Source organism: Carassius gibelio, chromosome A10 (assembly GCF_023724105.1).
Source record: "Carassius gibelio isolate Cgi1373 ecotype wild population from Czech Republic chromosome A10, carGib1.2-hapl.c, whole genome shotgun sequence".
In the NCBI taxonomy this organism is placed as follows: domain Eukaryota; kingdom Metazoa; phylum Chordata; class Actinopteri; order Cypriniformes; family Cyprinidae; genus Carassius; species Carassius gibelio.
The window spans coordinates 177,741-192,852 of NC_068380.1; the positions used below are offsets into that span (position 1 = coordinate 177,741).

The following is a 15,112-nucleotide window of genomic DNA, read 5'->3' on the forward strand; positions in this document are numbered from 1 at the left end:
CCCCCCTCTTTTCTCACTTCAAGAGGGACCGAGGGAAACAAAGTAAACAAAGCTATTAATAACCGCTTGCTGCTTCTCAAGTGGCTGAATGTACAACACTGTACACAGCACAAGTAGAGGGGGATGAGGAATGAGGTGGTGGGTGGTGTCTTCTCTAGATACGATGGGAATAACTAACACAACCTAATTCCCAATCCAATATATTAGATAGATAGTAAAACTACATTAGGAGCTCTGTGTGCAGGCGCTCGACTGTAGCTGAATAATTTAACGAATAGTATGTGCCGTCTTAAAACTCTTATTACTCATGATGGAAGTAAACCGTTGTTTTTATTTCTGGCTGAGGGAATGTTGGAGCCATGGCAAAGCCAACAGAATCTAAAGGTATATCCCAGCTTTTACTGGGAGATGGGTTCAAATCCAGCCCATGCTTTGACCTGATACATTTTATCCAGTTCTTCATAATGTCTTTGTATTTGCTCTGCTTGGCTTTACAGCAGCCATTCATATTGACAAGTCTTCTGAAGTCGTAAGATACCTTTGTGGGAGAAACAGTATAACATTTCATAAATAATATTAAAATAACACTGTTTATTAATGTTCTGAATTAGCTTTAACATTTTTAGTTTTAATTTTACATCAGTTTATATATTTTAGCCAATATTCAGCTTTGTTGTTTTTTTTTTTATTATTATTATTCATTTTAGTACTTCAACTTCATCTTAATTGCCAAAGTAACTTTTCTAATTTTGTAAGTTTTTCATATATCAAGTTTATTTAATTACGAAAAATTATTTTGAACAGTTTTAGTTAACAACAGCAGCACTGGTGAGGAACAGAGTGAAATTATAATCATTGTTTATAATTATTGTTCCTTTTTTTTTTTCAGCTCCCAAATCTTTGTTCATGTTAGTGTTTAAAAATCACCAGAGTTTTTTTGTCTGAATTTCTTCTAAGCTGTGATATTCAGCAGACTCTAAATATGACACATATGGTACATGCTTTTGACACTTTCAAGTTGTTTTCCATAATCTGCTATTGAATGGAAAATAAAAGTGTGAAAATGTAAAAAAATAAAAATAAAATAAGCTAACAGACAATCATTAATTATGAGCGGTCAGCAAGCCAAAGATGACTGTGGTGAGGAAAAAAACATGAAATGCTTTAACAAGAAGCTCACATATCTACTTGCATGGGTGTGGAGCATCGCAAGGGCGATTAAATAATGACAGAATTTTTCATTTTGGGTGAACTATTGCTTTAGAGCAAACTACTGGTAACTGAAAGGTTGCTGGTTCAGTCGCTGCCAGGAGCAAACCTCAAAGCCATCATCATTTCGCCCTTTGAGAAAGGCACTTAACCCCAGGGGCTGAGTCACTAATAAGTGTTCTGTATGTCACTTTGGATAATCATCTGCTTAATGACTACTTCCTAATGCAAGCATGCGTGTTCTGCTCTGTGTCTGCTCTTGATCTTCAGGCGGAGTCGGAGGGATTCTCCCATTTTCACCTCTACGTGTGCTCTGCCTTCCTCATCAAATGGCGCAAAGAGATCCTATCCATGGTGGACTTTCAGGTACCCACAATATCTCGCATGTCTCGTGTGTCACGGCCGCTGGGCTCCGTGAAGAAACGTGTTTCATTTACATGTGACCGTCTGCGCTTCCCACACATGCATGCATCACTTGAAAGCGTCCCAGCCGTCACTTACCCCGAGACTATTGGAGTAATTGGCCCTCCATTGGAGCAGCCTCTGCTGTAACCGAATTTCACAGGCCAGCGGATTCACCACACCTCAGCGCCCACGAAACGAGAGCATTCTGTTACTCACCCCCCATTCTCGCTATTCCAAAGATCTCCACGCCTCGGCCCCATCTCTGAATCTCTCGTTTATTATTTGCCTCATTGTCAGGCTTGGTAGAGAAGGCTTAGATGAACAGCCATTTGAGCATGTGTTTATACTTGGGCTGTCAGTGGGTTAAAATAATCACATTTAATCATTTATGGACTGATGATCATGTTCACATTTTGCTTTTATGTGATTTTTACAATTGTTAAAATTAGAATTTTCACATGATCATACATTTTCTATTCTATTAAAAAATTAAATAAAATTATATAATTTTAAATATATACAATATAATTATATATATATATATATATATATATATATATATATATATATATTTATTTATTTATTTATTTATTTATTTATTTATTTATTTATTTATTTATATATATATATATATATATATATATATATATATATATATATATATATATATATATATATATATATTAGGGGTGTAACGATACGCGTATTCGTATTGAACCGTTCGGTACGACGCTTTCGGTTCGGTACGCGGTACGCATTATGTATACCGAACGGTTCGTTGGAGTAATTAATTATATTTGAAAAAAAAAAAAAAGAGAGAGAAAGAAATATAATGATATGCGTTCAACAAGGTAGCCCAATAACCCAAACAACGTAACAGGCAACGCCCCTGACACTCCCGAAGAAGAAAAAAACACCATCTTATATGTTTATGTTAGGCTACTCAGCAGGCGCTCGCTCACTCAGTACGCGCTGAAGGCTCGTTGCAAAATAGCCAATGCGTTTAACAGACTAGAAATGAGAAGATCCTCCAATAACCAACAGGTCTGGTGTTTGGGTGCACTTTGGATTCCCTTTAAGCTATAATGGTGATGGCAAGAGAGTGGTGGATAAAAAAACAACGGTATGTCGCATCTGCAACATGACAGGGTACACCAGCGGGATTAAAAAAAAAAAAAAAAAAAAAATATCTGGGATATATGCGTCAGTACTATCTGGGAAAAGACGAAAAAAAGGAGAAAAATGCACGCAGCAAACTATCCCTGCAGCATTTAGACACTATAGCTTACAGGGAATCCAACCCAAACACCAGACCTGTTGGTTATTTTAGGATCTTATATTTCTGGTCTGTTAAAGGCATTCGACATTTTGCAACGAGCCTTCAGCGCGTGCTGAGTGAGCGAGCGCCTTAGGGGCCGTTCACATATCGTGCCTAAAAACGCATGGAAAACGCTAAGCGCGTCTTTCTCATGAGGCGTCTGTCTTTGCTAAGCAACAATGACGTGCTCTCTCCATGAGACGCGGAAATTTCAGCGAAGGATAAATGGATTTGCAGCTCTAAAAATCGCTTGCAGTAGCTCTGCTACTGAATTTATTTCAAAATTGCAATCCATATACAACTATGATCAGCTGTTCCTTCATCTTGGCTGAGCTCTCAACGTTGTTACGGGAAAGGATGAAGCTGATTGGTTGGTTCTTGTCACATGACCCGCGGTGCGCTTGCGGCATTCTGAAAAGTTGAGATGTTTTTACATTTTGCTGTATCTAAAACGTATCGAACCGAACCGAACCGTGACATCAGTGTATCGTATCGAACCGAACCGTGAATTTTGTGAACCGTTACACCCCTAATATATATATATATATATATATATATATATATATATATATATATATATATATATATATATATATATATATATAATACTATACATTTATTATTATTACTATTAAGAATTTTTTATTATTTTAATTTTTAAATATTAATTAAATATTTGATCTATTTTAATGTTGTATTGGTTTTGAGTATTCGGCATCCTAAAGCATTTTTTGGGTTATTTTTTGTCTCGTATTTAAATTAGATTTTACATCCCACATTTTAGTGTCGTCTTCGTTTTTGGACCCCAACTCTTATGTTGTTGTTTTTTTTTCGCTCTCAAAATCCCGTCAGTTTCTCACCAGACATCAAAGTAATTTTGTTGATGTTGCGACAGTCTTCTGGTGCTTTAACAGTACAAAAGATAGCATGTTGACTGAGTTTCATTTGTAGGTGATAATTCACACTTGTTGAGCTTTGATAGTAATTAATTTACTGCATACAAAGACTGCAAATGTCCCATCTGGATTTGATTTATAAATAAATTAGCCGCTACTGATGTGTTTCTCCATTATTTACTGATAAACGAGCTTCTATTTACAGAATTGCTGTTCCTGAGAATCGAACAAAGACACCTGTGCTTTTGACAATTCAGACTATAATCAATCAAAACACAGCCATAGTGATGTAGAATTAGGTTAATGCCATAATGGTTTAAAGTTAAACATCCTTAATTAGTCGGTTTATATTCTTGCACACACATGATGTCACGCCAGACTTTTCAGTCGATATATATATAGGCTGTAATGATGAGCTCCATTTTTTTTAACCCAAAGCTCACAGGTACTCTGGTTTGCAACTTGAAAATCAATGATTTTCAGCTTCATGCTACTGCGCTAAAACTCCCAGACCGAAGAACCTGAGATCTGATCTTACACAGAGTGAAGCTGATTACGATAGATCTGCTCTTGTGCACTTATAGCAGCTGTAGGTGGTGGAAAGCCTACTCACACACACACACACACACACACACACACACTTACACGTGCTAAATACACAAGCAGCGACCTACGAGCTCAATCATGAATCACATTATCCTAACATTGTAATCATGCCGTGATTACAAGCCTTTCCAGTTGAGAACAGTAAAAATGCATTTCAGAGAACAGATAATTTTTGCAGTTGAAGGCTGCTACCATCAGCTGTATTAAAGCCACTAAATGATCCAGTTTTATGAAATGTGTGTTTATGTATTTTCAGAGCTTGCTAATGCTCCTGCAGAACCTTCCCACAATACACTGGGGCAACGAAGAGGTGGGTTTGCTACTGGCGGAGGCCTACAGACTCAAATACATGTTCGCTGACGCTCCAAGCCACTACAAGAGATGAGAACCCGCAAGCGGACCGTGGCGCAACCCTGCAAAGTCCAAACCGCTCTTCTTCACTCCATTTAATTTGCACTGCGAAGACAGAGCTCGCCTATGACGTCAAATTTGTGTCATCGTCTGTTACAATTCACCATCAAGAATGAGACGGCTTAAACAACCACTGACAAAACGGATATTTTGGAAGAACCTCCCAGAGATCTTGATGGCTGACAGTTCAGTTTGCCCGCAGATGACTCCAGAAGATAACTGACAGTGAGATGCCGAGGAACAGAAAGCGGTTATCAAACTGAAAACAGAAGGACATGGAATCCTAGGCTTCCCCGCATCTTCCTGTATTTGTTACCTCAGATGTGGAGCAGCCACCTCTCGTTTTTATTTCTTGACAGATCCTCATTTTTTTCGTCCTCTCTCGCCACCGTTCTCGTGTTTTGTGTTATTGGACTGTAATGTGATCTCTTTGGCCCTTTTGCTCATTGCCACATTGATTGTACCACACGCAGGTACACGGGTCGATTCCCGTCCGTAATCACTCTGCGTTATTGAAACTCTGCAATACATGAAACTATGGCAGCCGTAAAGGGTCATTTCTCAAGAGGCGCAGCTGAGCGTTTCAGATTTGAAGAATCAATATGCAACCGCCTGAGCAATGTGTTTGGGTTTTTATGTTGTTGTTTTTTTTTAAACAAGGCAAGGCTGTGAATTTTAACAATCCTTTAACCAGTGGCTTTGTATGCGCATGAAGCACAATTATTTCTTAGAAAACGAGTACTTTTAGAGCTTTAGTATTAGCATTCGACTACTACTGAGGTGTACGTGAAATATTAATATGGCTTTATAAAGAATGAATCGGTGTGATGTGAGGTCAGCCTCTGAGACCACAGGACTGGAGTCGTGTTGAAAGGAAACTACTGACTTGGAGGCAGACTGAAGGGTTTTGGTTTTCACTCTGTGGTACTGTACATAAACAAATCCTAATCTCAAATACCGCTGGAGAACAGCAGATGAAATCTCAAAGCACTGTGAAAAGGCATCTACCACTCGCACGTCCATTCGATCTCCCAGGCCAATCAAATTATGCAGATGTTTATGCTAATCAGATGTAGATGATCTGATTATCACCCTTTTCCCTTTGAACCCTTCTTTCACCTTTCGGTGTATTTATTAACTCCAAGCTCATCTGTTTTGATTGGTGATAAATTGTTCACCTTCTGAATCTTTCCAAACCAGATGTGTGAGCTTTATAAATCGCTGTGTAATGCGAAATGAATGACTCGACTTATCAATAGCAAACGTTTTCATCAAAATCACTAATTATTTCGTATAACTCGGGCCAAAGCCTTGCATGGATAATCTGAATAATAAATTAAAGAAGTGTCTTTCTGCTTTAATTATTGAAGCAAGTGGAGTGTATCGATTAGATGGAGGTGTCAGAATCTGTTAAAAGTGATGCAGTTGAACTTCAAGTTCAGCGCTGTGGAGTTTGCTGATGTTAAACGCTTGAATAATGTACATTTTGTCAGCTCGCTGTCCTTATTCATCCATCAGTGACATTTGAAACCACCTGCGCTGCACCTGTCTCGCTGTTACAATCTATTTTTGATGAAGCGTTTGCGGTGCTGCACTCTTATTTTGAAAGTGAACTGGAATGTATTTTGTTTTCTTTCTGTGTTATGTCTTTGTCTTTGCATATATTAATGAGCTGATATTCACTCCAGAGATAATTAGTTTGCTCGTAACCCTTTTAAAGTGCGCTAATGAAGCGGTGACTTATTGTCGAGGGTTGAGATGGCTGACCCTGGTGAGGAAATGGAGCAGTAATTATTCATGAGACGCATTGAGTAAACTTCCAGATTAGCTCCCGGATTTAGTCTTTTGATCGATCTTTTCTTTTTTCCTGATGTCAGTTAGGCTGTTGAATAACGTTAACCAGTAAGATTCTCTTAATGGTGAACATCCATGTCTGGCTCTCAAAATATGGGTTTTTGTGCAGACCTGTCCCCTTTCTCAACGCAAAAGTCAAAAGTGTAACATGGAACCGAACTGGAAATATTTAATTGAACAATTTATAGATTCACTAATATAATGTGATATTTATTTAAGAATAAATACACTACCTTTCAAAAGTTTGGCCTTCTAATGCTCACCAAGGCTGCATTTATCTTGTCAAAAATAGTGGTATTGTGAAATATTGTTAAAATGTAAAGTTTTAGATTTCTATTTGAATATATTTTAAAATGTAATTTATTTCTTTGGATTTTCAGCATCATTACTCCAGTCTTCACCTGTCACATGATCCTCCAGAAACCTTTTTAATATGCTAATTTGCTGCTTTAGAAACAATTCTTTTGATTATCAGTGTTGATAACAGAACAGCATTTATTTATTCTAGATTTTTTACTGTCACTTTTGAACAATTTAACTCATCCTTGTTTCATAAATTATTCATTTGCTTCCAAAATTGTTTTTGAATGGTAGCGTACACTTAAAAAGCAATCCTCTATCATTTCTTTTAGAGCACCCATACATCTGTCTCGGCCAATAGAATGGCTTTGAGGAAGGAGGATAGGATTCTGCAGCAGTGTCAGATCGGATGGTGTTTCAGGAAAACAGGCCTTTACACTCCATTCATTCTCTCTCACTTTCCATCATCCAATCAATTCCTAATGGATGAAATATTAACAACCAACCCTGCGTTTTGTTCTGGAATATTCTGTTCCACTTGGTTGCACATGCTGTTTCATGTTGACTTGAACTCTTCTGGGCATCTTTCATCATGAATGTTTGAAAAGTCGGGATTTCTCAAACACATCTGATTGTATTACATCTATTGCTTACATGTGCATTCATACCTTGTTTTTGCAAATACACATTAAACCACAGGTTTTTGATCTGCATACGGTACAATGAGTATTACCATATTGTGAATCTTACTGATGTTATTCATGAATTCGTGTTATTTTGTTAAGTTTTTTTTTACTTGGTTCTGCCCTTTTGATTTTGAGCGAGTCAGTTGTGGTTGGTAGACTTGATGTTTTTTGTTTTCCTTTTTTCTTTGTTTGTTTCCATTGCTTTTCTTTTTTTAAGAAAGAAAAGAAAAAGTGAGCGCCCTGCCGGTACGGCCGCCATGTCTATTTATAGACATGTCCTCTACGTCTTAAGTTATTTGTCTCCTTCCACTGACTTGTCCTGGGATTTCCTGCTTTCTTCCTTCTCTCCACTTTGGGCTCCCCGCTTGGCATTATTCCTCCCTTCATTTATCCATATTTGATCCATTGGGCCTGTGTTTAAAAGATAAGCTTGCTTTCTATTTTGATTCATTCAAAATCTACTCTATAATTTTAGGATCAAATATTTGCCTTGGGTCTGCAAATAGAATAGATATAGATAGCCATTCTACTTGTAGAGAGAGTAATTTTTGTGCAGTTTTATGATAATGTAGATGTGAAAGAACAGTACTGTGGTTTATGCGGCTCATAGCGTCATGATTGCCTTCACAGTTTGCAATGCACATGAGTCTCTATAGCAGCTTCATGGCGCGTCCTAATGCCAGATCTCTTTTGTTTGTGTTTTCCTCTCTGCATAAAATGCCAAAATCCTCGAGTCATTGGGTTCTTCTTGCTTAATCAGTGCTTTTGTAGTCCATGCTGCTTTTAGCCTTAAAGAAAAGAGGAAATGTGGGAGTTTTCTGCTGTATATTTGATTTTTGGATTCTATTAAACTGTTGGTACTCTGTTTTAATTTCATTATTGTGTGTGAGTGTGTGTGAAGAATGACCGTGTCCTCTTGATGAGTCCAGGCAGCTGACGCTCGGAAGCGCCCTGTGGAAATGTCAGCTGTAATTAGCGCTTGTTAAGCAAATGGCAGGGTTAATGACCTCGTCGTCTCCCTGCCCACAGCCACAGTCTGTTGACTGTTGACTGACTGCGACCCAACCGGCATTAAACATTTATTATTCAATTTGACCGCTACATCCAAGGTGTTGATGGGCACCCCTGGATGCTGCGAATTTTCAGGGGGGGTGGGGATTATGGGACATTATAACAGCTAATTGTGCAGCTCGGTGCTTATTTTTAGCCGTCCTGTCAAACATCAGGACACTTTCGGAGGGAAGAGAGCGAAGGACAAAAGGTGATTTCACAGACACTCCGATATTGGGTGACAAGTAAGTCCGTGGAGAGAGTGAACTGAGAGAGAGTCTGCTGACGGACTGACAGGGAAAGTGTTTTGGGCCTCTGCGGTACAGTGTCCTCATGAGTAATGACGAAGGAAGATTTTTAAATGAGTCATTTTGAATTATGTGAAATGTTTGGCCTTTACATGTCAGCAGCTTTCTGCTTTAGGGGGCTCAGTGTTGAAGAGGACCGAAGGTAACGGCATGCAACCCAACACAAACTCACTGAATAACACAAACTGTGATCATTGACCCCTTTAGCTGTAGTAAAAACACTTGTGCTCAACCTTGAATGGCTCATTGATTTTAATTGTAGAATAAAATAAGAAAAAAACACTTGTTCAATAAATTAAATTTATTATTTATAACCACAACCATTTTTTTCAGTAAGTAAATGTGTCATCCTCACTGCTGTTTACAGCAATGTAACCTATTTGAATGAGAGAGAAACAATATTCTGATTAATAATAGTCTAAATTAATGTTTTTGTGACCTATCAGGACAGAACTCTGTATAATGACATGGGTTTGACACAGGTATAACAAGGAGAGGGTGACTTATGAGGACATAACCCATGTCCCCATTTTCAAAATGCTTATAAATCATACAGAATGAGTTTTTTTGAGAAAGTAAAAATGCATAAAGTTTCCTGTGAGGGTTAGGTTTAGGGGTAGGGTTGGTGAATGGCGATAGAAGTTTGTACAGTATAAAACCATTACGCCTATGGGATGTCCCCACTTTTCACAAAAACAAACGTGTGTGTGTGTGTGTATTAGTTTTGTATATTATAATTTTATTTTGTAATAATATAAGTATTATATAATATTATAATGTAATAAAAATAATGTGTGTGTATATATACAGTTTTGGTCAAGTTATTGGCACCCTTGGTAAATATGATCAAAAAAGGCTGTGAAAAGAAATTTGCATTGTTAGTAATTTTGATCTTTCATTTAAAAAATCAAAACTTTCATTGGAGTATAAGAATTTAAAATGGGGGGAATTTCATTATTCTAATACACATTAGACACAATTAAACGCGCAGTATGGAATTTTTGGCCACCAGAATCAAAATAATAACATAAGACGTGCTTTGATGACGTCGGGAAAGAACGTAAGGCTCATGGGAGTTGTTGTTCATTGGAACACGCGCTCTGTGTCGCTCCCTATCATTCCTCACTCATTCTAACTTAGTATTTTGACAATCACGTCTTTTCGAAAGGAGAATTATGAGAACCCTATCAAATCAATATTCCATCTAGCTAGTAGTAATATATGTTAAAAAACACGGCCGCCTTTCGTTAATAATTATAATTACGTTATACTATGATATCGAACAAGTTAGAGAACTGCATTTGAAGCTACTTTATTCAGCTAGATATAGAACAAATGTAGATTTACATGAGAGCTAGTCCGTCTGCGTTTTACACAAGACATCATATCGTTTCACAAAATATACGGATAGATACAGTTAGCTGAATGGATGCATACCTGTTTATCAGAAAGCAAGCGAGTTCGGCATCTCTCTGTAGTTTCAGCTTGTCACGAAGCTCTCTCTATCTTGGAAATGCAACTCCAATATTTACCCGTGTCTTGTTGCTTCTCTTGTCCCAAAACCATCTCGGGTCATTTATTTCACCCGTGCGTTTGCGCTTCACAGAACGTGCAGGCAAAGCATAATCATGATCCATAACTAAGTTATTGATTGAGGTTTAAATACGAATATAAATATAAAATATAATAGTCTCAATCAAGGCTACTACTTTTTCTTCTTCGTCTCGTCTTTGTTTCTGTTCACCTTTGTGTTCGGCGGTTCCGCAGGAAGTTACATAAACTAGAGGGGTCAAAGTTTATATGACGCCATAGACGGGCAACAAAATGGAAATAAAGAAACGTGCCGTGTCTTCTAATTAAACTATAATTTTCTCAGGATTTGAAAGTTTGTGGAAACTGTCAGGATGATGTAAGTGCACAACTAAAAAATATATATAACATAGATATAGTGATTTCTGCTATTTTTAAAGCAGAAAAATTACATATTGCACCTTTAACGGCACCTTTTTATGCAAGGATTTCTGAAACCTCCATTTGTGAAAATATCAGCTCTGAGTTTTCTCTGATGAGATCAGAAGACCATTCCTTCATCCAGAATCTCTCCAGATCCTTTAGATTCAGGGTTCAGGTCAGGGGACTTAAATGGCCATAGCAGAAACTTGGTTTTGTGCCCAGTGACCCATTTTTGTGTTGTTTTTAAGGTTTGTTTTTGGATTATTTTCCATTTGGAAGTTCCAAACATGGCCCATTATAAGATTTCTAACAGAGTCAGTAACTTTTTCAGGGTTTTTTGACCCTGAGACAACTATTTTCTGCAATTCTCAAGCTGTGGTCCTTGTAGAGTCTTTAGCGACTCCAACTCTCTTCCTCACCGCACATTAGGACGATATAGACACATGTCCTCTTCCAGGCAGATTTGTAATATTTTCTGTTGATTGTAAATCCTTAATTATTGCCCTGATGGTGGAAATGGGAATTTTCACTGCTCTAGCTCTTTTCTTAAAGTCACTTTTAATTTGTGAAGCTCAGTTATCTTTTGCTGCACATCAGAAATCTGTTTTTTGTTTTTTCTCATTGTGATGGAAGATTAAAGGAATTTGGCCTTTGTTTGCCCTCCTATTTATATTCCTTTATCTTATTTATTTTACTCATAAGACTTTCTAGGGGTACCAATAATTGTGTATACTTTGTATATATACTGTGTATATATAAATATATATATATATATATATATATATATATATGTGTGTGTGTGTGTGTGTGTGTGTGTGTGTGTGTCTTCAGTATGTAATAATTTATTCAGTTTTATAATAACAATAATGCACTCTTGATATAAACTTTATTTGTGACCATGTTAACAGTATAACACAGCTGTTTCATTTTCCATTCCAAGCCCACTTTCTACTTCCTGTCACTCTCCATTTCTCTGTCTTTCCACTTGGTTTGCTCTCATCCACAACCCTATTTGCAGGTGGACCATTGTGATCTGTCTAAATATTACCTCTCCCTCGTCCCCTGCGCTCCACAGCCCCTGGAGCTCCCATCCGTCAGGAGGCAGGAACGGCTCTCCCATGCAGAAGGCCTCGGTCTGTGGCTGAAATATTGATCACACCGGCTCATGGAAGAGCTGCCACCCAAAGCCCGTTGTGACAAAGACAGAGGTGAGTGATTTTCTGTGATTAGGAATAGCCAGAGGCACTCGTGACATTTTCAGTCTCTGGCGTGCTGAAAGCGATGGAAGCGAAGCGCGCAGTGGGGATAAGAAAGAGAGAGTGAGAGACAGAGGAAGAGAACCTACTTCTAGATCCTTTCAACTGAAGTGGCATTACTCAGGGAAGCTGATTCAGGAATTCAATAATGGATGGAGTGAGTTTTCTCTTTCTCTGTGGAAGAGTAAAAGCTGCTGCTGAAAGGTCATTGATGCTTCTCTCTCTCTCTCTCTCTCTCTCTCTCTCTCTCTCTCACCATTTCCCTCTGTCCTTATTTCCTCCTGGTTCCCATCCAGTAGCTAATCAGTGACTGACAGCTCAACCCACGTTTTCTCTCTCTCCACCTGTGTCTCTCGCTCTGTTTGTCTCTTATCTGCAGATGGAGGGATAATGGTTTGATTTTTGGCTTTGAGTAGTCACTGAACATGTCTAAAGGAACATAACATTAAGACTATGTGCCATTAACCAAATACTGTCCTCTGTCTTTACACAACGTGAACAGAAGATCAATAAGTCGGAGTCATCATCATGTTCTATGTGACCGTGTTCTCACTCACGAACACGGAGATCTGGTTTTTGGCAAGAGCTGACTGAAATCTGCAGTTCAGGAAGTGGTAGGGCTGGGTGTCCGTTTTTTTTTTTTTTTTTTTTTTTTGTGTTAAGGAAGTTCAAATCTGAGTTTTTTTGTTTGTTTGTTTGTTTGTTTGTTTTTTACAAAAAAATGCATTAAAAACTGTAATTTGGAATTGTCATTTGAACAGGGAAATATTATTAGAATTTAATAATGGTTTAAAACCATTTTTGCTGCTTAATATTTTTTTAGAAAACAGGATTCTTTGATGAAAAGAAAACTTAAAAGAACAGCATGTACTTTTTAATAATATTATAAATGTTTTTATCATACTTAACTCAAACCTCTGAACGGTAATATATCACAGTTTCCACAAAAATATTAAGTAACACAACTTCTCTTGAGCAGCAAATCAATACATTACACTGATTCCTGATGTATCATTTGACAAAGAGTAATGATGCTGAAAATTCTGCTTTTTATCACAGGAATGAGTTACATTTTAAAACCTATTCAAATAGAAAACTACTATTTTAGTTGTAATAGTATTCCACAATAGTGTTTTGAACAGTCATTTATTTTTGATCAAATAAATGTGGCCCTGGTGAGCGTAAGAGCTAATTAAAAACATTTGAATTATTCCAAACTTGTGTTTCAGTGCATCCCATTTACATTTATTCATTCACAGTAGAAGAGGCTTTTATGCAGAGCAAATTACAAATGTGGTTTACAGTGTAAGTAATTTATTACAAGTGCTGACAATATTTGCATTAAACAAAGATATCCCAATGTAATAGCACAGTGCAGTTTTTAATCCTAGACCCTGAAAGGGAATTAGCATTTCCAAACAATGGGGTCCCTTTGGGGTCGCTTTTTGATTAAGAAGTAAAATGAAATCACTGATTAATAGATTGTCATTAAACCCCCAACCACCCACGCACCATATGTATGTAAAAATATGTATGGGCTTTTCTGTTCAAGTACATATAATGTTTCAGAAGTTACTCAGACCATACAGTATTTACTAAATACTGAGTTTACTTTACTTTAGCTCTTCAAAACCAATTACAGTCATTAGATCTTGGGCGAATGTTTGGTTTATCAACCTAATACCTTGAACCTGGCTATTTCAGTCAGCGCTTGCCATTGTTGCGCTCAGTTTGCATCAGACGGTCCATGGCCAATATTTGTTATGATAAATGTTGTTCTTTTGAACTTTCTATTAATCTATACATTCTTTCGGTTTTCAACATTTATTGTGATTAGAAATGTTTCTTGCATGCCGAATATTTTCTGAAGGATCTTTTTGAAGGCTAGAATAATGGAACCTGAAATTCAGCTTCATGCCATCACAGAAAAAAAAAAAAAAAAAAAAAAAAAAAATATATATATATATATATATATATATATATATATATACACACATACATATATATATATATATATATATATATATATATATATATATATATATATATATATATATATATATACACATACATATATATATATATATATATATATATATATATATATATATATATATATATATATATATATATATATATATATATATATATATATATATATTTCTGAATTATTTGATCAAATAAGGGCAGCCTTGGTGAGCATAAGAGACTTCTTTGAAAAATATTGTAAAATTTTCCTGACCCTAAACTTACAGTAGTGCATATGTAAGGTCAAAAGTCTGGTTACACAAGTAATGTAGGTGGATATGGCCTTACATATTGATCTGGAAACCTCCACCCACCCATTTAATGCAGCAGTCACCTTTGAGACTTGTGTGAGTGTTGATTAGTGTTGAAGCGTGTTTGCCCCTTTAACTCTGCAGATCTCATATCTCCAAAAGACTCTGAGGCTGTGCCATTTGGAGGCAGTTATGTAATGCACAACTCGTGTAACAAACATCAGACGAACATTAAGCTTGAATAAATATCACAAACCCAGCTTCATATTCATGAGCTCAGTCATAGGTCAGGACATGTGAGAGGTTAAAGGCAGTTCATGCATTTAATGTATTAATATTTAAAATGTATTTATATTGTTCATATGTATGTGATTCAGGATTTTTTTTATTTTTAATCTTTGTTTCCACAGATGGATTGAAATATTTCACGCCTGTACCTCCTACATGATTCTCGGAGTTTGTAATCAGTATATGTTGCGCACACCTTCAAAGACGTGATAGTTAGCGCACAACTTCTGAACAGTAAAAAAGAAAAAAAGGTGAATGTGGGCCAGACATGGTAGCCGACCGAGATGGAATAA

General features: G+C 36.9%; 1 protein-coding gene across 2 annotated transcripts in view; it reads left to right on the forward strand.

Moving 5' to 3' along the window:
- The window catches only part of LOC128020686 (TBC1 domain family member 22B-like), a 44,996-nt gene extending 36,435 nt beyond the window's left edge, over positions 1 to 8,561 (forward strand). For both annotated transcript variants that reach the window (XM_052607289.1, XM_052607290.1), the window contains 2 exons: positions 1,480 to 1,575; positions 4,691 to 8,561. In XM_052607289.1, coding sequence (XP_052463249.1) covers positions 1,480 to 1,575; positions 4,691 to 4,819 — 225 coding nt within the window. In that variant the 3' untranslated portion in view covers positions 4,820 to 8,561. The remainder of the gene's footprint in view (positions 1 to 1,479; positions 1,576 to 4,690) is intronic.
- The last annotated feature ends 6,551 nt before the right edge of the window (positions 8,562 to 15,112 follow it).